The 23,609-nt window shown below is 48.2% G+C and overlaps 1 protein-coding gene across 15 annotated transcripts in view; it reads right to left on the bottom strand.

The window, feature by feature from the left end:
* Window positions 1-23,609, bottom strand: part of EPB41 (erythrocyte membrane protein band 4.1) — an 85,949-nt gene that overhangs the window by 34,178 nt on the left and 28,162 nt on the right. For all 15 annotated transcript variants that reach the window (XM_027661352.1, XM_027661354.1, XM_027661344.1 and 12 more), the window contains exons 2-11: window positions 16,824-17,280; window positions 13,985-14,215; window positions 11,551-11,655; window positions 8,621-8,663; window positions 6,473-6,548; window positions 5,793-6,011; window positions 3,330-3,417; window positions 2,684-2,836; window positions 1,911-2,008; window positions 929-1,101 (exon numbers count right to left, since the gene is read on the bottom strand). In XM_027661352.1, the coding sequence (XP_027517153.1) occupies window positions 929-1,101; window positions 1,911-2,008; window positions 2,684-2,836; window positions 3,330-3,417; window positions 5,793-6,011; window positions 6,473-6,548; window positions 8,621-8,663; window positions 11,551-11,655; window positions 13,985-14,215; window positions 16,824-17,273 (1,636 nt within the window). In that variant the 5' untranslated portion in view covers window positions 17,274-17,280. The remainder of the gene's footprint in view (window positions 1-928; window positions 1,102-1,910; window positions 2,009-2,683; window positions 2,837-3,329; window positions 3,418-5,792; window positions 6,012-6,472; window positions 6,549-8,620; window positions 8,664-11,550; window positions 11,656-13,984; window positions 14,216-16,823; window positions 17,281-23,609) is intronic.

Genomic DNA, 23,609 nt, shown 5'->3' with positions numbered 1-23,609 from the left:
ATCCTCTCAGAGCACAGGGATGCTCCCCTTTCCCTGGATCCTCTCAGGGTACAGGGATGTTCCCCTCTCCCTGTTACTCATGGTGCAAAGCGAAGCTCCCCTTTCTCAGAATCTTAGTATCCAGTGATCCAGATCAAGTGGAGTAAACTTAAGCACTCTCCTCTCCATGTCTCACCTCCTCTAGCCTGGAGCTACCCATCTCCTTCAAAAATGTGAGATAAGCCCACCTGACTGACATCCCAACCTGAGCATCGCTTTAAGGAACACTGAAAAAGTTTCAGCTGTGGCAAAAAATCTCCCCCTCAAGGAGAACTAAGGAATTTAAGAAGTTATGTTAAAGAAAACAAATAGCTTAATTCCCGACTTCCTAAAGGAAAATGCTTTGACACTGAATGAAGAAATATCTCTACAACCAGAACTTTGCCATGAGTCTTCAGCACCCACCTACACCCTTTTTGTCAGCGAGTTCTGCTGCGACTACTCTCAGTTTGCAATTTTGTTTTGGGCCTGGCTGAGTTGGAGCTCATTTTCCCCCAGCAGCCCTCACAGTGCTGTGATTTTAAGATAAGGATACTACCTGGGAGAGGCAACAGACAAATAAGTACTGAACAATGTCGGAGAGCGGAACGATCACAGGGGAAATTCCTGTCGGAATTGTGGTGAAGGGACAAAGGGTGGATTTTGTGTAAATTATCTGTGTTGTGATGACGGTATTTTGATCTTCGCAGGGGGAATGTTTGTGTTGACTGGTTGGGTTTTTTTCTGATGTGAGCAAAGGTCGTGTGACGAGCGGTGGTTTGAAGGATAACCCTCGAACACGCGGCTCACGGAGGCGAGGGGCGGAACCGGGAGCTGGGGGTTTTTGTACAGCAGGGGGATTGAGCTGTTATTTCAGCATCCTGGGCACGGGGAAGGGGTGTGGACTCACCTCCATCCAGGCTCCTGGAGGCTCGTTTGCTGGCCGTGCGCTCGAACTGGGGCGCGGGCCGGTCGATCAGGGCGCTCGCCTGCCGCGTCTGCGCCTGCGTCCGCCCGCTGTAGCGGAACTTGGAGCCCAGCGCCAGGAACCTGCTCTTCGGGATGGCCTCGGTGGAAGTCAGCCTGAAAAACACGCCCATGATTTAAAAAACCCACAAGCCAGTGGCAAATCCGGCAAATCTCGGCGCGGTCGAGGAGAGTAGGGAATAAATCTGAAAATCCGCGTCGTCGACTTCCAACGACTTCGTGATGTTGGGCTGGTTTTCCCCCCACGTGCAAGGGAATGAAGGATTCTCATTCTTTTTTAGTATCATCTTGGAAAAAATACGTATGGCTGCTGTGGGCTGCGCTGCGCCGGAGTTTCCCAACAAATTGGGAAATCCCAACTTGGCGTTTCCCAACAAATCTCCTCAATTTCTAACACCAAATGCTTTGAAATGAGTGCTCCTTCATGGTTGTGGCATTTCCATCAGGAAAGCTCCCTGGATCCAGAGAGCTCAGTGTGCTTCAGAGCAGAAACGCCTTCTGAAGAATCCAAGAGATCACTTTGAGTTGGGCTGAGCTCAAATCCCACTAAACCTGAGTTGTTCTGGTTTAAGTGCCACTCACCGGACTTTACTTTCTAAGGAGTTTCATTTTCTATGGATGTATTGGGAAGGGAGAGTGTAGGGGAGGAAGTAATGAGAAATTAAACAGAAATTAAAGAAGTCTTTTGCCAGTCTCACATCTACATCAGTGAAAATTCTCTGTCTTATGTATCTTATGAAGCAGAACCTGCTTAAAAATTTACTGCAAAACAAACACTTAGAGTCCCTGCAACCATTTCACTCCGACTGTTCCAAACCCTAAGGAACACTGAAGGAACTAAGGAACACTGCTCCCTTTCAGCAGTTACACTAAAGCATTAGTTACTCAAAGTTCAGAAAACCCACCTGAAGAAGGTGTGATGTTCAACACAGACTTTCCACAGCTTCTTCGCTGCCCGGTAGCTTGGAAGCTTGAACCCAATTGTACTTTCATACTGTTCTTGCTGTGGAAAATATAACTTATTTAGGTATAGCAAGGAATACATGAGGCAGGAGCTCAGTTCCCAGCCCATTGCTCTGTCCTGCTGCGGCACAAACTGCTGAACTCACTCCAGGATGTGCAGGAGGAGCTCAGATCAGAGGAGAGGTAGGGCTTGGCCACAAGCCTGGGCATCTCTCAGGGTGCACTGGGATTTACAGAGGAACATGCTGTGGATTTTGCAGCCAGTCAGCCTCATTTACACCCCCATCATACTGCCCAGCTGCAGGATGGGGTCGAACACTGACCTCCCTGCAAGGCTGGGTCAAGGCAGTGAAAGCAGGAGGAGGAGGAAGAGAAGGGAAGAGGCAGATCCCCGTTGTAGCCTCTCTCCCTGATGTGGTCAGGCTGCTCCAGGGATCTCCCAACTGATGAAGCAGCACCAGTGCATCCATCCCCTGCCTCCTGCCCTTAGGTAAAAAGCTAATTCGAATTTTTTACTACTTTCTTTTAATAAAAGCAAGACAAAGAGCCTTTGTTTTGCCTTGTGTCAAAAAAAAAAAAAAAAAAGGATTTAGTCCTCTCCCAGTTTCAGCTGACAACTTCCCACCCGTTTCCCCGGATGCTGGGAATACCCTGCAGTGCCAGGAGGTGGTGCTGGATGACACACTGTTAAACCCTCACAGGAGCCAGGACACACCTCCCCCGGCCGAATCTTTATGAAGAAGCTGCTGCGTTTGTAGGAAATCTTCAGGACTTTGGGCCACGGGAAGCGGTTGATTCTCAGTTTGTCTTTGTAAACAAGAAGGCCACTGGAACAGACTCCCAGAGTGATGTCCACTCCTTCCAAGTCCTGCCAAACCAGGATTTAAGCAGTGTCAGGGTTACAAGTTTCAGGTCAACATCTGCCTTCCAAATCACCCCTTTGGTCTTCACCCAAATTCATCTCCCCACCCCCAGACTCCAGCTCCCAGCTCCAGGGCCAGGTCGGCTTTTCCTTCACGTTTCTCCTCACAACCTCCTCTTTCCTGCACTGTTGGTTGCCCAAAGGGCTTATCTAGAGTCCTTCCTGCATCTCCCCACGTGGCAGGTCAGAGCCATAAATTCAAAGCTCCTCAGAGCAAGGACTCGTCTACATCAGGAGCTTTGGAAAGCTTCCTGGGATATATAAATAATAAGCAACCAAGAAGAATCACTTCTCCTGCAGGAATGCTTGAGTCATTCCTGTGTCTGTATTTCCATACTTCCTCTACCTTTCAAAAGGAGCTTCCTGAAACAGGTAAACTTGTTCCTGCAAGGGAAGGATAACCAAATGACAAAACCCACAGGCAGGTGCTGGTTCTCACCTTGGCTTGGTGAAGGTCGACTCCATACATAGACAGCTTTTTTGCATTCTCAAGAAATTCCAGGTCTGCTTGGGCTGGAGTCATGGATCTGGGGAAAGAGAGAAAGGGTTTGGTATTGCGCAAACTGTTGCTTTTCAGAGAGGACAAATGAGACTCCATGAAACTCATTAGATTTTGTTTTGCTTTCAATACAACCAGATTTGTGCTCAGGTGATGAATTATTAAATCGCTCTGAATGCCCACATTTGTGCTTTCAGACATTCCCATAACACAGATGCACTTTATTCCTGTGGAGCTGCACGGGCACTAGAGAAGAAAGCAAGGAACAGCAGTGAGGGGGCAAAACTTGATTCAGCAGAAGAAACCCCAACTGAGCCGCAGGCAAAGGGTGACAGGTCCTGTCCCCCCAGATCCGCTGCCTCCAGACCTCCCCAAACCCAGCTATTGTTCTCCAAGCCAAACACATGGACAGCTGAGACCACTCAGCAGAGATTCCAACCGGGGGACCAGATGAATGAAGGGTTTTCTGGGAACAGATGGTGCCCTGTCTGCAGGAGGGGCACAACTTAACAGAGACATCCTGATAATGGAGGCCATTATCAACGGTATTGAAGTGCCCTTGTTAATAAGTTTCTGGTGTGTGAGGTACATTAACAGCTCTGTTGGGAGAGAATTCAGCTGCATACATTTCATTTTCTTCCCTCCTTTGATGTCTTCCTCACTGAGCCCTCCCATACATCTTGTGTGTGATGTAAATAGAGGTTGTGGTGGTGGGAGACAGGGCAGACAAAGACAACTGTAAGGACAATCCTGTAAGAAAGACCCAGGAGCTGTCCCTGTGTCGACATGTGCCTTGTGCTTTGCAAATACAGTAGCAAGAGCTGGAGAGTGGTTTAGCAGAGATTTCCCTGGAACTGTTCAAAAAACATGTGGGTGTGGCACCTGGGAAGTGGTTTAGTTGTGGGCTTGGCTTTGCTGGGGGAATGGTGGGACTCAACGGTCTTCGAGGTCTTTTCCAGCCTTAATGATTCCATGACTCTGATTCCCACTGAAAACCCTCTGACAGTTTAATGTTCACAGAACACAGACCAGAAATTAAACTGGGACATTTTGCTTCCTCCTGCACGAGCAGACAGATGAAATATAACTACATCTTATACCTTGAAGTCTCCTTCTAATGAAGCCATGAATAATTCATCACCCTGATCCGCCACTTCCAGCACAGCAACGGCCTTTGACTCCGAGTCATGAAGCTTGTCAGTGGCCTGGTACTTATTTTCCCTCATTTCCTCTCCTCTCAGTGCAAATGGAGGGGAATCAATTTAAAGTATTGATTTGGAGGGTTGAGTGAGGTGTTAATTGTAGCTCTGGCCACAGCCAGGAGCCCATGTCCACCCTTCCCACTGCACTCCAGTTATTAGTTCCCCTCTGCCTCTGAGAAGGTCTTGTCTTTGTTCTCATCAGGGCATCAACCAGCAGCTTTTCACAGGGCAAGGGGCTGCTGGTTGAAAGTACCACCAAGTGGTGTTATGGATTTGGGGGGGTTTCCCCTCTAAAATCCCAGTGTATCCCTGTGAGGACACAGAAGCTGCTGCAGGCAAACCCTTGAGAGCATCCAGGAAAATGAGCTCAAAAATAAGATGAATACCAGGTTTTGTTACTGCCACCCTTCAGTCTGGTATCAGGGGGACTCCCAGTTGTTCCACCCTCCCTGAACACTACACACCTGCCCAGGTCATGGCTGCACTAGGGAACACTTAACTGCAGGTTTGTAACTCTTGGATCGCCTGGAATCCTTCCATGTTAGGAAGTGAAATGTGGCAGCAGAAAACCCTAAACGTGCTGTAGCATACTGTGTATGCACAGAGAGACAGGAGCCAACTACAGTCCAAAATTACATGAATCCCAAACAAAGGGCAAGGTTAAAACAAGGAAATTTTGCATTTTCACATGAACTAAACCCCTATTCTGTTGAAAAAAAAGCACTTGTTCATAAATAATTTAAAGACTTTGTATCTGCTTTCTTCCACGCATGAAAAAAAGAATTCCAGCTTCTAGAAAGATTTTTTTTAAAAGTATTAGAAAGTTTTTTAAAAGCTGATATTCATAGAATCATCACAGAGTCACAGAATGGTTTGGATATGAAGAGAACTCAAAGATCAACCAGTTCCAATCCCCTGCCATGGGCAGGGACACCTTCCACTATCCCAGGTTGATCCAATCTGGCCTTGGACACTTCCAGGGATGGAGCAGCCACAGGTTCTCTGTAGCTCAATACCTGCAACATTCTCAGGAGCTGCCAGTTCACACTTTACTGCTAAAGCTTCTGTTGCCAACATAAAATTGGTGCAGCAGGAAACCAAAAACACACCACAAAGGTGGGGGAAACACCCGAAAGCCCCATTATTGCCCTTATTTCAGGCTGCTGTGCACAAACAAGCCCCTGCAGCCACCACACCTTACCTGTATGTTTTATGAAGCTCCACAACCTTCTCTTCGAGCTCTTTTGTCTGGTTTGGGGCCAGTTTGAACTCAGTGATGTAATCTGGGCCGTGGAGCTCGGGATCATAGTCCCCCAGCTCCGACTGGACCGTGTAGGAGCCCAGCAGGGCCAGGGTTGCAAAGGAGCAGGGCAGCCGCCCCGTGAGGATGTCCTGTCTGAGCTGAAGACACAGGTAATACCTGGGGGCAAAAAGGAAAATATTAATCACAGAGAAATTTATTAACTTGAGGATCAGTCCCCTTTTTTTTTTTTTAATGCCCCTGATGAACGAGCACGGCGCTCATTCCCAATTTCTACCTGTGTTTTTACTCATTCCCAAGGTAAACAGTGTGAAGGTCTGGGGGATTTAAGGTCACCTCCACTCTGCAAACGGACCAGAAAATCTTGGGTTTAGATAAAAACGTGCTTTCCTCTACAAACACACCCATGCCAGGGTTGTACATGACATTGCTTTACCCAAGTGGACTCCAGTGGAGAGCAGGAGCATCCACACACCCACTGAGAACAAACCAAACCCCCTCCAAATGGGGAAGACATTTGATCTCCTCACTGAAGGAGTTTAATATTAAACATTTCTATTCCATATTCACTGCTCTGCTCAGCGAGCTCCTGGCTGGCAGCAGATTCCCAGGGAACTCACCTGGTTATATCCTCAGTCAGCTGGGCAGGATCTGGAGGATAAAACTTGACATTGAAGGTAAAATCCCAGGGGCCTCCTGCAGTGACAGAGGAGAGGTTGAGAAAAGTCAACACACCAGGACAGCTTTGTGACAGTCAGCTGTTATTAAAAAAGCTGGGAATACCCAACCTGATCTTCAACATTCACCCAGCAGATGTAACACTGATTTTATACTGCTCACTCTCACAGCTGGATGCAGCTTAACATCTGTATAAGGTATGGTTTTATTTATAGGAGGTAGGATACAAGCAGGAGAAAAAGAAGTAGGACAGGGGAATACACATAAATAAACCACTACTCGTGGCAAATATTAAATTCATTGCTAAGAAGCTCAAAGACTCCCATGTTCTTTCATTGCTTGAAAAGGGATTCATGAAGAGAGGGCAGGGGTGGGCTGTAAGTTAATGAATTAGGATTGGTTTATCACTCAAGCCAATTTTCAAATTTCAGGAGGGGATGTGCTAAGTCACTTCTCAGCCTAATGCACTGGGGTCAGGTGGTCAGACACAGGTTAAACTCAGCCCAACACAAGCATCAATCTTAGGATGAAGCCAGCAAGCACCAGGGTAGGAAGAGCTTTACAAGTCCAGACCTAAATGTTTAACACTTAATGTCTAAAATAACACTTAATGGTTAAAATAATGTTTGTTGCAAACCTCGTGCAGCACCATTACAGGCATTAAGTGGAGTGAGAATCCACATAATCACACTAGAACTGGCATTATAAGTGGTCTGGCCAGCCTAGGTGCCACAGTTGAAGGGGTTACCCTCTCTTTTCCTTGAAAATAATCACATTTCCCAGCAGAAAATAGTCCTGACCGGGTGATTTTCATAGTTACATCTCCCCCCTGCTGTGGCCCTTTAACACCAGCTCAAAATAAGATTTCTTTCAGAAAGAGAAGATCTGCCCCTGTGCTTCACCCAGAGCTTTATCCCGATCTCACACAGGGAAGAGGGGGGACGGAGCATCCCTGGATTTACTTCTTATGCAACACCATAACTGGGATTAAACACAAGGCATGTTGTTTTCATCACACACAGTTCAAACCAAGCGATTCCAAGAGGTCATTTTAGGGAGCAGAGGTTATCTAAAGCAACACACATCAGGGTACACATATTCATACCCTCATTCAACCTATTTTCAAGCAAAATCTAATAATCTGCCATTTAACCCATCTCAGGGGATCAGATTCCATAAGAGGTTGCTGCTCATCACATTTACTAGATGAATTTTATGGATGGAGAAGCTCCTGCCCTTCAAACACATTTTGCTATTGATCCCAAGAGAAGCTGGTAAGACCAGGAGCTTTCCCTGCTCCACAGCCCTGTGGTATTTCCCCCCTAACCTGGACTTAGTGACACACTTTGTCCTGTGCCTCCCACCAAAAGCACCCGTGAAACAGTATTTTACTCTCATAAAACAGCACTATACTTCCCAAACCCACTATTTTACTTCCAAAACACCAGTGCTTTATATCCAAAATCCAGTAGTTTACTTCCCAAACCCAGTATTTTACTTCCAAAGCAGCCAGACTTGCCCCCAAGAGAAAAAAAAAAAAAAGCCTCTGAGATGTTTATTTAATTTTAACACTGCCCTCATCTTGAAGTAATTCAGTGGTAGCAGACCTTAAAATGCCACTCTGGAGAGCATCTGGGGATACTACTTGAGCCATTTATCATTCCAGTACCCCTATTTGGACCCCAAAACAGCCTCAGAATCCATCAAACCCTGCTCCAGCAGACAATTCTGCTCAGGCTCTCCCAGTGTCCTTCGGGGAGTTCAGTGGTTCCCACTGACACCCATTTTCCCATCCTCCAACAAGGAGCCATCTCCCACTCCAGCCCTGCAGAGCCAGTGTTGCTTTGCTTCAGGCAAACACACCCCAAGCCACGTTTTGCCAAGGAAATGACATTTTTTCCCTAAATCCAGAGCATCCCTAAGTCCTTAAGAAGGAGAGAAAGGACGTAGAGACTGCCTGAACTTGTGCTGATCCCTGCCAGCCACCCTCACTTGACCTCTCCCCATCCCTGGGCCCCCTCCAAGGCCATGTTATTTAGGGAAGAAGGGAGAAACCACACCCCCCCAGATGATAAATTCAATCTACTTACCATGAACCTGCTTTTTTATTTCTTTGGCAGGATCCAGCCACGTCTGTAAGAGGATAAAAACACTCACAGTTTAACAGACATTCCAGAAACGCCACAGAAAGCTGCAAATTGCTAAAAATATGGCGAAAAAAGACAATATTTGACACTCAGGCAGCCATGGAAACTGGAGAGACAGTGCATTTTTCACTACTTTTACTCCAGGCTGTGGTCTCGGGGGTGTATTTCCAATCATTCATCTACCAGGTACTCACAGGGGAGGCAGGAGGAACAGGAGGGGGGAAAAAAAAGGCAGGATATTGGGGCTGCAGGTACAGCCAGGCCACAGCCACATCCAGCTACAAGGGGCACTTCTACAACACCTTTTTTTTCCTCCACAACCTTTAAGTATAGGCAAATAGGATGTTTACATTCATTTTAAGCACCCTGTCTCCTCACTTAGCCTACTCAGATCAAAGATCACCAAGACTTTCTATTATTAGCTCTGGGTTTTAACGACCTAATCACTGAAATATGAGTGAAAACACCCAATTACCACAGAAGGCTGGAATCTTTCACAGGAGTGTGACACAAACTTCATTTCTTTTAACTATGACTCAAGTTTCTTCTAATTATCTCCGCTACAAATTTAGAAATGTATCCTTTTTTCCTCTCCCCTCTGTAATTTGGGGTTTTGTGGGATGATGGTGCAACACAAGCCACAAAAAACAACTCCTGCTTTTTCCAGGGTCTGAGCCTTTCCCTTTGGAGAGGTCAGGGTCTGCCCCCACTGCGGGGGATGGCACAGGGTCAATGACCCTCCTGGAGAGGCTGCATTTAACCACCTTCTTCATTTTCACCAGCCCTGAGAAGGATTTAGACGTCCAGGTCTCCCAAGGTGAAGGAATTAACTCATTGAATCCCCCGAGCTAATCTCTCCTGACCAGAAGGACACGTAACTTTGTGGCAGGGAGACAGCCATACTTACATTTAATCTCCTCTTTTTATGTGCCTGTCCCTCTAACCTATAAAAGTGGGGGTAAAAAAAATCCATTTTGGGAAAGCAGATGGGCCCCTTGCTGCCCTTTTTAGGGCCACAGCTTTGAGCTGAGCATCTCTATGGCCTGGGCTGGTGCCACGGCTGCTCGTTACTGGGTTGGGCAGCCCAGGGTGCAGTCATGCATCCCACCCCGCCTGAGCCAGCAGACAATGATGGGAACAGCAATTAACACCACTTTTATCCCATTGGGTCATGAATCAGAGGGAAACAATCCTCCCTTTCAGAGCAATGAGCTCCTTGCTGCTCCAGCCGCTGTCACAACCTCCTAATCCCGCTGTCACCCTCAGCTACGCCCATGGGGGTAAATGTCCCTCCTCAGAAGGTTTGTTCCCTATATATCAAGGTGGAAAATGCCACATGCAAGCCTTCCCTGGCCAGGAATACACACGTGTAGCTCTGCCTGCCCCACACAGCTGCAGGTGAGATGCAGGAGCTCATCCTTGGATTCCTGTTAACATCATTTCTTCCTGTGAATCAGTAACTCCGTGTGGGGTCTTGTTTGAAGTTACAGCAGGAGAGAGATGGAGCTTCAGACTTCCAAGTTCAATGAAACACAACCAGAAAAATTCCCCAAAAACCCTCCAAAAATGGTGTTTTTCTCCATCAGAACAAACCATACCAGGATGCTCCACACTGGAGCTGAACAACCCGTGGACAGAGGCTTCACCTTCCTCAGCTCTTGGCTCTGGGACACAGATGTGACAAAACAATCTGTTTTCAGCCCCTACAGTTAAAAAGCTCCACAACCTCTCACCCCTTGTTAGCTGGAGGAAGGAGGTGCTTCTGCTCCTGGAAGAGTCGATGCTGAAAGCCTGGACAGGTGAAGAGCAAGCCCAGGGCTCTGGGATATCGTGGAATAATTAAGGTCGGAAAAGCCCTTTAAGATCAAGCCCAACCATTAACCCAGTACTGCCAGGTCCACCACTAACCCACGTCCCTAAGCACATCTACATGCTTTTTGAACACTTTCAAGGACTCTTTTTGCTCTTAATTGGATATAAAAGTACACCTACCCTTCCCTCTGCAAGAACAAACTCCCAGGGTAAAAAGTATCCAGGCTTTATACACGGAAAGAGACTTCACATACAAGAAGATAGCAAGGCACCAGAGACAGTAAAACAAACCCGAGTGGGAGCTCTGCCTGCCTCAAACAGTGACAGGGTGTTATTTTGCCTGTGGATTAAACATTATAAAGTATTTAATGGCAAATGTCTGTCAGCCCCACAACCTGCCAAGGGTGCATGGTGCAGGTGAAGCAGTGGAATATTCAGAATATGGACCAACATAACTGGGCTAAAGGACACAGAACTGGGCCCTTCATTTCAATTTAGCTTTTGGCTTTGTGAAACAAACCTTGAGTAATTGTTGGGTTAAAGGGTAACCAAGGGGTTTAAAAGATAAGACACCGCCCCGAGTCAAAGCAAACAAAGGCCTTAAACTGAAACCATGAGTAGGAGTTTTGGTATGGAGTCACTGGTGTTCTGCAGGGCAAAGCCTCAACTCCAAACTGCTCTGGGTGGCTCTAACCAAACCTTCCCAATGCTTGACACCAGTGCCAGGGCAGCCTGACTTCTTCAGCTGGAAGAAGTCCAGCTTAATGGCAGCAAACAACTTAATTTGCAGCAAACTAATATAACAAATTTTCTCCAGGTGAAGACCCAAGTTCACAAGGATTCCATCATTCTATGATTCATGCAGCCTTTTTGCTAAAACCCACACTCCTGTACTCACTTTTTCACCATTTCTGCCTCTGTGATGACCCCCAACCCATCTTTAGGGAGGACATCAAAAGCAGTTTTAAGAGGAGGCTTTTCCCTCCTGCCCTGGGAAGATGATCCTATGGAAGAGCTGAATCCCCCCGGGGCCAGACCACCCCAGAACAGCAGCTGCTTACCCTGGAGGTTGGTGTGTCCCATATGGCCAAACCAAAGTAGTCTTCTTCCAGCAGATTGAGGTGGTCACAGACTTTTTTAAGGAGCTCCTGTCCCTTGGCATGTTTCTGCAAATAGAAGAAGAAATCCTGTTGGACAGGTTGGGTTTTGCCTGTTCTCACTCACAGCAGAGGGGAGGAAGGGAATGGCACCAAACCACACTGTAAGCCCTGAGTAGCTCCAAATGACAATTCCTGGCTGTTTCAGAGTAAGGACTCCTTAAAGGAAAGAGCATCAGGCAGAAGAACTCAATGGAGAGGCAACAGGAATGCAGTGGGTCTCTCTCTTCTGACCAGCTCCATGTCTGAAGCCCCCTCAAAGCTGAACTTCCCACCAGGAGTTCAGTAAACAGCAAGGATCTGTACAGCTTTTCCCTGCCAAGGTACATTCAGAGCCCCAGTATCTCCTGGATCCAGGCTGTCACACAACCAGGTGTGGATCAAAAGATGAACCTGCTGCTACGACCCACTGCTACAGTTGTTCATTTTGGGGGCAATCTGACTTTTTTTAGGTTCAGAAAAAAAACCCAGCAGCTCGGACCCACAGCCCATAATTTCTTGTGGCCTTTCCATTGCCCTGATCTGCTGATGAAAACCACCTTCTCCTGTTTGCTTCCTGCACCCAGAGCTGCTCAGCACTTCCTGCCTCCAGAAACACACTCTGAGCATTCCTATTTCCTCTCTCCCCCCCCCCTCAAATCCTGCACAAGTGAACTGGCCCTAGGAACAAGATACCCTTTTAGTCCAAAAGCATGAAGGAAAACATCCCTGAGGCATAAAACTATGGCAACCAGAAGCAGCTCATTCCATTGGAGGCTTTGTTAGAAGAAAGTGCCGTTCCAGTGACGCAAAATCAGCTTCACTAATGCCTTGCTGGTGCCCACAGCTCTCCTGTCACTCATCTCTGCATGGCAACTGCTCCAAGACCCCTGCCTGGTTTTATTCCTTGGCTTTATTCCAGCCTTTCAGCTGTCAGGTCCTTTGTGCACACGTTGTGACTCTATAGGTAACATAATGTATGTGTTAGCCTGGGTATCCCTCAAGGAATTGGCAGTGATCTAGGAATGAAAAACCTTCCAGGGCTGTCAGTTGGAAAGGATGCCTGAAAGCACTAATTCTCCTTGGATAAAGGCATTTGTGCTGCTCTTTGCCTACACCTTTGCAATTCCTTCCCAATTAAATCTTAATAAACTCTCAAAATGCCACAGTAGGATTACAGGGGTGTTAAAGCCCAGGGTGCCTGCCAAGTTAAGAGGGTCTCACTGACACACTGGCCCCTCCTAATCCCCTCTGCAGTGCCCACCACGATCCTCTGGACCCACAGAGAGATTTCTCACGTCCTGCTCAAGTCAGGGCTCCCCCCCCCCACCAGCAATGCCTGGGCCAGTATCCAAAGGCATCATGGATACACCATGGCAAGCTGTCACCAGGATTTAGGGGAACAGTTCCCTTTTGGGGGGCTGCACACAACATCCCTGGCCCAGGGGAAGGAGTTTGGGGCAGGATGCTCCGAGCTGATCCCAGGCAATGCCAGCAGCACCGTTACACAAACACTCAGCACTGACCTACTTGCCCAGGATCACCCAAGGTGACTGTTCCCACAAGGAACCCTGTGCCCAGATACCCTCTCCTGGCCCATTTACCAGCAGGACTGAGGGAAAACAAGCTGGTGGAACTATGCTCCAGTGGTAAGTACCAGATTATTAATATTCCAGACAAGTACTTCAATACTAAAATAGGGATTTCTGCTCGCTTTTTATTGCCCTGACAGCACCACATCCCTGTGAGAGAATGCACAGAAGAAAGCAGAAGAAAAGCTCTCAGATGAAGGGGTTTGCAGTGCTCTAAGTCAACATAATAATTTTTAAATTGTTTACTGCAAATATATTCAACTGCAGGCTAAACACAGCGTGTTTTCCTTTATATCCAAGCACCAGCAGCCTGGGAGGTGAAGGGACCTTGGGGAACTAGAAAAGCACAAATCAATTTGGCAGCCCATTTTTCTCAAAGGAAAGGGGGCAAAAGATATTCAGACCATCCCAACTTATCCCAAAAACCTAAACTCTGGTCTGGGATACAAATGACAAAGATGATGAACAGCAAGTGAGATAAAGTTTGTTTGGTTTTTTTTTTTTAAATCCTTCCTACCTTTACAAAGCAAGACACCCTGGAATTGTAGAACAATAAAAAATAAAGATTCCTAGTACCCAGAGGCTTTTACAACACACTAAGTAAGTTGTTATAGCTTACAGCAGGCTTGTTCTGCAGTAAAGCCTGTCATGTAATTCCCTGGCAGCACATTAGGCCCCTATTAAATCGTGTTTGTGGTGATTTTTCGAGAGGAGCAGAAGGGAGACGGGAGAGAGGAGAAGCAGAACCAAACCCCACAAGTACTTACATCCACAGCACACTCAAAAATGGTGTCATCCAGCAAGATCACTTTGCAGTACATGTTTCTGTGTCTTTTCACTGCTTTCTGGGCAGCTTTCAAATCCTTGTCTGCTTTGGTCTCCGGAGTCTCTGGTTTAGGCTCTGGCTTGGCACACTCTTCCTTGGCTTCTCCTTCTTCCTTGTCCTCAGGGTCTTTGCCCTCTGGCTCCTGCTCGTCCCTCCTCTCCTCCTGTGCAGGCTGAAACCCCCCCAAACATCCCAATTTAGAGGTGTCGAACAAGCAAACAAAGCATCACACTAAATAAGCACTGCAGAGCTGGGGCCTCACCCAAAATTCATTATCTGACTTCAACCTGTAACCGAGGACCTGGAGCAGCAGCTGGGGTGAGCAAGGGAATGAAATTAATTTTTAAAGCCCTTCCAAGTAATTTTCAAGTCTTCATTTAATAAAGGATGTAATAAAAAAGAAATAAGGGTTGATTAGAAAAATCAAGGCAGATTATAGCCTGCAAATCTTCGTGGTGTTAATGACAGCACCTTTGGGACTGGGAAGGTTTTTGCCTCCCAGGAAAGACACTCAGTGCTCCCAGTACCAACCTGGGCCATGGGCTCTGCTCCAGTGCACCCACCCTCTACATGGCAAGGGGAACGGTTTTAAACTGAAAGAGGAGAGATTTAGATGGGATACTGGGGAGAAATCCTTCTCTGTGAGGGTGAGGAGCCCCTGGCACAGGTTGCCCAGAGAAGCTGTGGCCCCGTCTCTGGAATTGTTCAAGGCCAGGTTGGACAGGGCTTGGAGCAAGCTGGGCTAGTGGAAGGTGTCCCTGCCCATTCCAACCCAACCCACTCCATGACTCTATGGCAGCAGTGGCACTAAAAGGGGTGGTCAGGCCTAGGATTTCACAGCCATTGAGCTGACCAAGCAGCTCTCTGCCACCAAAAAGGGAAGGCAGCCCTCACACCACTGTCCCTTTGCCTACAGAAGCACTTTGTGAGCCAGTTTAATCCACTGAAATAGCAGAAAGAGATGCAGTTTGGGGGCAGGAGGAGGAAGGAAGCCTTTTTTTTTTTCCCTCTGCCATTTCAGCAGGTTAACCGAGTTCACAGGAGGCTCTGAGGAGCACTGGAAGGGCTGGATGCAGCAGGAGCACAGCTGCAGCAGGGGAAGAGCAAAACCTTGTCTGTTCAAGCCATCACATCTCATGAAATCACACCCAGGCACAAGTGCACGGAGGTATTTAAAAACTAAATAATGTCCACAAGCTGCTGACTTCTGTTCCAGCAGAACTGGGACAATCGGGAGCAGGGAATCAGTCAAAGCTCCTAATGCCCGTCGGTCAGCATTTATCAAACTGCAGCACCTCACAACTGCTGTCACAGCAGAAATATCTGCAGAGTGTCACAGTTCAGAAAGCCACTGACTGGGATCTAAAATAAGAACTGGGGGAAAAAAAAAAAAGGCACAAACGCTCCGTCTGAAGCGAAGAGCCTGTGAAGGAAGGTTGGGGTGAACACTAACGTGTGCTCAGAAGCACTAAATCAAAGTTAAACTGAGGAAGAAATCATGTATTTAGAATCCCAGAATGGGTTGGGTTGGGAGGAACCTTAAAGATCATCTAGTTCTACCCCCTGCCATAGGCAGGGACACCTTCCACTAGACCAGGCTGCTCTAAGCTCTGTCCCATCTGACTTTAAACACTTCCAGCGATGATTCGCTCCTGAAAATACAACTTCTGGGTTGAAATTGCAAGAAAATTTCCAGCTCCTTCTCATCCTGCTATTCCCAACCCTCAGAGGTACAGAACATGAGCAGAGACCATCCCATGGTTTTCACAGGCTCAGAAATTTGGGAAAAGAAAGCAAAATGTGTTACCTACCTTCTCTACGGCTTTGTAATTTAAAGTAGGTGGATTTACAGTTATTGCCTACTGGCAATGCTGGAACTTGTATTGCTCTGAATTCCAGTGTTTGTGGGTACCTGACAGTGCTCTGGAGCCACTCAGAATGAAGGCAGTGGGTAAGAAATCCAAATTTCACCCTGCACGTTCTGTGACTCCAGCAACACATCCAGGTTCGCTGGGTTGCAAGAAATCCCCAGCTGAGGAAAAAGGACACCCCTCTCCAAGTCCAGGCACAAGTAACAGCAGAGCTGCCATCACCCAAGGAGTAAGAGAGGGCACCCAATACCCCCAAACCAACAACCAGCTGCAGCTCTGTGAACGTTCCCTGTGGCTGTGTCTGCCTCAATTTCTACTTTAAATTTTAAAACTTCACATATTTTGCACAAAAAATGACCCTGGCTGGGAAGAGCAGACACCAGACAGCTACCAGGAGCTGGGCTCAGCCCACGAGCCTGCAGAAATCCCTGTCTACGTGATGCATAAGCAGAAAATGTTTGTATTTGGCAGGCTCAGCACCAGCCCAGACTGAGCAGATGACCAAGTCCTGAAATGCTGCGCTTGCGCTCCTTGAAGCTGAAGAAACCCTTCCCTAAATCCAAGTCCTCCACCTCAGGCCACTGACCTGACCTTATCCTGCTCACACCAACTGGTTTTGGACCCTCTGAACGTGAACCCTCGTTCTGAGGTGACATCCCAACCTCAGCAGAGCAAGGACAGGGCATTTTAAGTTATGCTGGGAAGTGCTGAGCACAATTCCCAGAGCAGGTACTTGGCAGGACACGGAGATGCAGGGAGAAGAGTGGGAAGTACACGATGCAACACAGAGAGCTGACACCTCACCAGCTTTTCTGGTCAAGCTCATCAGCCTGGGATACGAAGTTTTTGGCTACAAAGACACATTTTTAGGACAGCAGGGAGCCCATCCCACAGGATGGGGTGTTTTACCTGTGTTTCTGCACTGCTCAAGGAATGGAGATCCAGTGACGGGTCGGTTTTGAGCTCGGGCTCAGGAGCTGCGATCGGCGCTTTCACCAGGATGTCTTCATCAGGGCTGGCTCCTAATCCTGAACCTTTCTGGTCACCTCCTGCCTCTTTAGGAGCAGTGTCTTTTTCCTCTTCAGACACCTGAGACTTGGGCCTCCTGAGGAAGGAGGAGAAGAGGCGGGACAGGCCCCGGCCCTCGGAGGTGCGACGTTCCTTCTTGCTCTGCTCCTCGTGCGTGGGGGTGTCTCCGTTGGAGGCCTTCTGCTTCTGCCCCTGCCCCTCTGACGTAGGCTGAGCCCCTTCCTCCAGAGAAGCCTCCTGCTTCTGTGCTTCAGCAGCTCCTTCCTCCTCCTTGGCTTGCTGCTGGTCCGAGCCGTCGGCGTCCGCCGCTGGGCTCTTCTCTGTTGTCATGGTGGTGCTGTAAGAGAGGAGCAGGAGGGCTCAATCCAGAGGTGGTTTCCAACATTCAAGCCTGGTTGAGCTGCTCAAGCCAAGCCACGAGCACAGACACGCCACGTTCATCAGTCACACCAGCCTGCCACAGAATCACAGAACGTTCTGACTTGGAAGGGACCCACAAGGATCGAGTCCAACTCTTCAGTGAATGACCTGCACAAGGATTGAATCCCTGCCAACCCCAGCCCACAGAGTCACAAAGAGCAAAACCATTCCTTTTGCTATGGTTTGCTTTGATAGAAACATCTCTATTGATGTTTGCCCCCCACCCTTTGGACAACACTGAGAGAGTTGGGGCTGTTCAGCCTGGAGAAGAAAAGGCTCTGGAGAGACCTTGGAGCCCCTTCCAGTGCCTAAAGGGGCTCCAAGAGTGCTGGAGAGGGACTTGGGACAAGGGCTGGAGGGACAGGACAAGGGGGAATGGCTTCCCACTGACACAGGGCAAGGCTGGATGGGATATAATTCCTTCCTGTGAAGGTGGGAAGGCCCTGGCACAGGGTGCCCAGAGAAGCTGTGGTTGCCCCATCCCTGGAAGTGTCCAAGGCCAGGTTGGATGGGGCTTGGAGCAACCTGGGCTAGTGGAAGGTGTCCCTGCCCTTGGCAGGGGGGTGGAACAAGATGGGCTTTAAGGTCCCTTCCAACCCAAACCAGTCTGAGATTCTGTGATCTAAACACACCACATCACACCACACTGATGGGGACAGGACTCATTGGTGTTGATCAACTATGTTGATCTGCACAAGACCAGTCCAGTGGAGTAGAGCAGGCTTTGGGATTTATGGAATCTTTGGATTGCACACAGCAAAAACGTAGAACGAAAAGGTTTCCAAACAACACCCACAAATGCAGAGCAGATTTCCTCAGAGCCTGTGCTATTAAACTGATGCAATGTTTATTTCAACTTTAGCCTGGGCTGTTGACACAAAAAGATGGAAATCACATGAGAAGAATATCTATTTAAGGTATAAAGAGGACCCAAAATAATCATGCTTTAGAGGGGATAGAACTAATCTTTGTGCGTTGCATCACATGTATCTGCAGCAATAAATTGCCACTGCTTACACTGAGCAAATAGCATATAATCCAATATGCCCCAATCCCCAGCCCGAGCCTCGGCGCACAAACATTTGCTCCAAATACAGACCCAAAATTAGGAAACATTTCAAGATGCCATCCTCCTACGTATTATTGCATTCATCAGTTTTAATTTAACTCATGCTGATTGCCAAAAGAACCACAGTGCTGGAAGAAGAAAAGCCCCCCCAGTTCTCCAAAGGACTCTTCCCTTGCATTTAATGCAAACACTTGATATTATTCCTAATGCTGTGGTTAAACCAGGGCAGCATCAGAGACCTTCCCTGAGTTTGTTCCTTCAGCAATGCAAATTTCCTGAGGTTACAAGGTTTGGTTTGAGGGTTTGGTGATTTTATTTCTTTTCAGGGAGGGCTCTGGAAAAGCAGGGATGGAACCCACTGGGTCTGTGCTTCCATTGGAGAAGTGTCAGATTTAAAACAGACTCTCTGGATCCTTTGAAACTGTGTCAGGGCAGGCTCAGGTTGGATCTCAGAAAGGATTTTTCCCCCAGAGGGTGGTTGGGCACTGCCCAGGCTCCCCAGGGCAGTGGGCACAGCCCCAAAGCTGCCAGAGCTCCCAGAGGGTTTGGACAACACTCTGAGGAACAGGGTGGGATTGTTGGGGTGTTCTGGGCAGGGCCAGGGGTTGGACTGGATGATCCTTCAGTGTCCCTTCCAACTCAGAACACTCTACTATGCTATGAAACCTCTTCACTTCTCCCACAGTCCACTGCCAGGGATGCTGCTGGCCCTGTTAGCAACACTCTGCAGAGTCCCTCCAGCCACCATGCAGCCAATTCCTGCTCTCAACAGCTCTCCAAAAACTCCTGGAGATGCCACAAGGCAGTGGAAGGAGCAAGGACTACCAAAAACCCATCACTCCAAGCCCACGACACAAGACAGACTCGCCACGGTCAACTCCCAGGGCAAAGCTCCCAATGTCCTGGCACACACGGATCGGGATGGATGCTCTGCAAGCCTGTCCCACCAGGATCACACGCCAACAGCGAGCTCCCTCTGGCACCAGCTGCCAGAGCAGCCTGCTTTGTAGTTGCTTCCCACTGTGTTTGTTTTGAATAAACACATTTGTAGGAATCCTTATCAAAACACACAACGTCGGGCGCGCGTCACTCCTCAGACTAGAAAGGCAGAACCGGGGCTTTGGAGATGAGGACGGTGGGGAGGGCACAGCTGAGGAGCAGCTCTTATCAGCCACAGGAAACCAGAGGGACAGTCCACAAAGGAACATTTCCTCTGGATGCACGTTTCTCTCCTCAAATTCTGGAACAAGGATTGTTTACTCGTTTACATTTCAAAGCCGCAGTCCCGGACCTTTCTCGATGTAGGGTCCAATGAGAAAAACATCTCCTTGTCTTAAACATCTCTTTGTCTTTCCTCCATCCCTTGGGATTCCAGGCTGCAGCTCAGCCAGATCCCCTCGGCAGGGCTGGGGATGAGGAGATGGGCACGTAGGAGCCCTGCCCTTCCCAATAAACATTTCATAGCTGCCAGCACCAATAACTCACCGGGTGCAGCAAACATCCTGCTGCAAGACCTGAGCGAGCTGCTCCGACCCAGGTTCACAGCTGGATCCCTCCCCTGCGAGTTCTATGCTCAGAAATGGTTTTCCCTACGCTCCCCGTCAAAAGCAAAGAGATCAGTAAGCAAATAACACAACCCTGAGAGGCTGCCCAGGGCAAAGGGGGGACAGGAGATGGTCTTTAAGGTGCCTTCCAAGCCAAACCAGGCTGTGATTCTGTGATTATCCAAGACAAAAAGCACCTTGGCTGCACTTACCAAGTGATGTTTTGTTTCCATCCCAGCCCACAGCAGAGCTGACACAAAGAGCAAAGTTCCCACTCCACTGCTCCTCAACCCATCCTTTGGAGAAAGCACAACCCACAGCCAAACCACAAGCAGGTTTCTATTTAAATTCAATTTTTCTTCCTTCACTATCCCTGCCGAGCCTGCAGGTGCCTCAGGAGCTCCCTGGATGCTGGAGGAGGATGCTCTGTTCTTGTAGGAGCACTCAAGTGATGCTGCTCACCTCCTGCTCTGAGCTGCCACGCTTGTAAATACTGCATTTGGGGTTTTTCTTTGGTACAGGCTGAAGGTTTGATGCCAGACAGCCTGTAAAAGGCAGGCTCTTCACGAGTCTGGTGTAGAGAAGGTGTTTGACGCTACAGAAATAAGGAAACTACAACAAAACTCAGATATGATCCCAGAGAGAGATTTCAGAGTGAAAGTCTCACCAGAAAATACGTATTTATATATAAGCATTTTTAAGTTTAAGAACATCCTCCAGACAAGAAGGCTTTGGCAACAGGAAGCAACCTGAAGAAAAGGGAGTTAAATACTCCCAGAGAAGCAAAAAGGTTTTGCCCCACTGGGGACACTTGCAACCACAGGTTGACCTTCCACCAACCACATCCCCTTCACCTGCCAGAGGAGGATCTGGACCTCCTGGGAATGTTGGAAGAGGCTTTAGCAAAACATCTCCTCTCAAAAGAAACAGGAATGTTGAGATATTTGTCTGTCACCCTCTCCTACCTGTCAGCTCCTCCAGTGTCTCTTATTTAGGCACACAAATAAGTGTAGTGACAATACCTGAAGAAGGGCAAAGTTAATTAGAAATTAGGAAGAAATTCTTCCCTGTGAGGGTGGGGAGGCCCTGGCACAGGTTGCCCAGAGAAGCTGTGGTTGCCCCATCCCTGGAAGTGTCCAAGGCCAGGTTGGATGGGGCTTGGAGCAACCTGGGATAGTAGGAGGTGTCCCTGCCCATGGAGGGGGTGGAAGGAGAGGGTCTTTAAGGTCCCTTCCAACCCAAACCAGTCTGTGATTCTGTGATAGAAAACCTAACTTATCCCTGCTTCCAAGCCTGGAAAAGTGATTTATGGCTCATGCCATAGCTTTCTTAATTCCCAGTGGTTTAGTCTTTCAGAGAGAGAAGAAAAAGGACTGTCCACGGGGAAGGTTCAGTTCTTGGAAACCCAAACTGTCTCACAGCGATGCCCAACACCAGATAAGGGTGATCACAGCGCTGGGACAAATTGTCTTGACCTTCCTACCCAAAAACGTGTGGCTTCTCAGAATGCTGCTGCTCCAGCAAGAGCTGGAGACAATGATAAGAGAAAAATTTCTGCTAAAAATAGGCAAAAATCAAATAGTTTCAGCAACAGCGTGGTGGGTTTGGTTTTTTTTTTTTAAATGCATTCCTCCCCATTTCATAATGTGTGTGAAAAGCACACAATTCACCAGAGAAACTACGCAGAACATTGCTCAAAATAGACAGCACAGCCTGAAAATTCGGTTTAGTCAAGACCTGGTGCACGTGCAACAAACCTGAGGGTGGGAGAGGAGGAAACTGCAGCCGCCCCCAGCAGGACTCACCCCACCTGTGTGTGAGTTACGTGTCCTACACGGGATTTTTACTACAGTTAAAAAAACATTCCAAGGCCAGGCTGGACAGGGCTTGGAGCAACCTGGACTAGTGGAAGGTGTCCCTGCCCACGGCAGGGGGGTGGAAGGAGGTGGGCTTTAAGGTCCCTTCCAACCCAAACCATTCTGGGATTCTATGACCACAGCAGAAAGCTGTTTGTTAGGGGAGCTTAAATAAAACGAGGAATTCAAATGCAATAAAATAAGCCCCTCGATAAGGAATTCAAACAACCTTAAAATACTCTAAAGCACCAGAACCGTTCGGAATTTATTTAATATATTTTATTAGAGAAATAATTAGTGCTGACATTTATAACCCCTGTCAGAATTAACGTGCACGATCTTTCTGTGCTGGTACTTTGGGTCCTGAACAAAAGAGATGCTGTCACTCAGCCTGACCTGGAGGGTAACAGGAGACTCCAGGAGCCTCATTGAACAGGGGAAAAATAAACCACCCAACACAACACAGATGGCACATTACAACTGCCCGGATTTAATTCTCACCAGAGCAGCCCTGGTAATCTACTGCACGTCGGCAGCCCTGTGCCCCTCTCCCATCTCCTGCTCTCATACAGCTTTCCTATTTAAATGAGGGCAAAAATAGTAGCTCACCATCTGCTGAAAGCAAATCATTTATGTCAAATTGAAGACTGGGCTTATAAAATGACCTGACTAAATGGAGCAGTAAGTGCATTACAACCGAAGGGAGCTGAGAGCTCCTCCCCCTGTATCCTCAAAAATCCTCCTGGATGCTACAGAATATGGAAATTCATGGGCTTTGCTCATTGGTAAAGTGCTGAAATTTAAATGAAAACATGTACTTGTCACTGGAGCCTTGTCTGCTGTGATGGGTTTGGAAAGGCTGCCCCGTGTGGGACCTGCTAGGAAAACTCACTTGATCTGGGAGCAGTTGGACTCAGAACAGAGCCATGGGGAAGGCACATGCACCTGGCTGCCAGGAAAACAAAGCTCATGGACTATCCCATCATATTCCAACACAGGAGTTTGCTAAAGACTAAGAAAACCACCAGTTTAATATGAGTGTTGTTCCCTATTCCATAGAGAGCAGCGACTCTTGGGGCTCCCTTCCCCTCTTCAGCAGAGGTCAGAGCAAAAACAAGGTTTGGTCTCAAACACACAGTGCCTGATGGACCTTCCTCTGCAAAACCAAGTCTGCAAATGCCCTGACCACACCAAACCCCCCAAGAAGACACAGGGGGCTCAGCCTGGCAGGCAGCAGCCACTCCAAAAACCCTCCTTAGGCAGAGGAGAGGTGTCTGCAGGGAGGGAGGGATCCATCCAGACCCATCCCCACCCCACAGGCAGCTCAGCACCTGCGTGGTACAGATAATATCCCAGGGGTTGGTCCCTCCACCAGCCTCCCACAGGGGCAGGGAGCACAGAAACACAGCAGGGGCCAAAAATCTGTGCGGAGAAAAGCAGCAGGAACAGTGCTCAGAGCACCAGGAGCGAGCAGTGCTGCATCACAGGGGGGCACATCCAAGGATGGGCTCTGCCTCAGCAGGTCACTCCATCACAAGGAAGCAAATCCAAGGATGGGCTCCATCCCAGCAGGTTGCTCCATCAAAGCCACTCCAAACTCTGTGTGCAAGGAATACCCACATTGGGGATGAGAGCAAAGCAGAGATGACAATGCCACCAAGGCTCTCCCACAGCAGCACACCCCTTGCTAAAGCAACAGTTCAACACAAAATAAGCAATAGATCTCCATCAGCTGAACAGGAGGATTTTTTCCATGAATTATTCATAGGGAGTTGTT

The sequence above is a fragment of the Corapipo altera genome, unplaced genomic scaffold, assembly GCF_003945725.1.
Source record: "Corapipo altera isolate COAL_440 unplaced genomic scaffold, ASM394572v1 201, whole genome shotgun sequence".
NCBI lineage: Eukaryota > Metazoa > Chordata > Aves > Passeriformes > Pipridae > Corapipo > Corapipo altera.
This window is presented reverse-complemented; position numbering and strand designations above follow the sequence as displayed.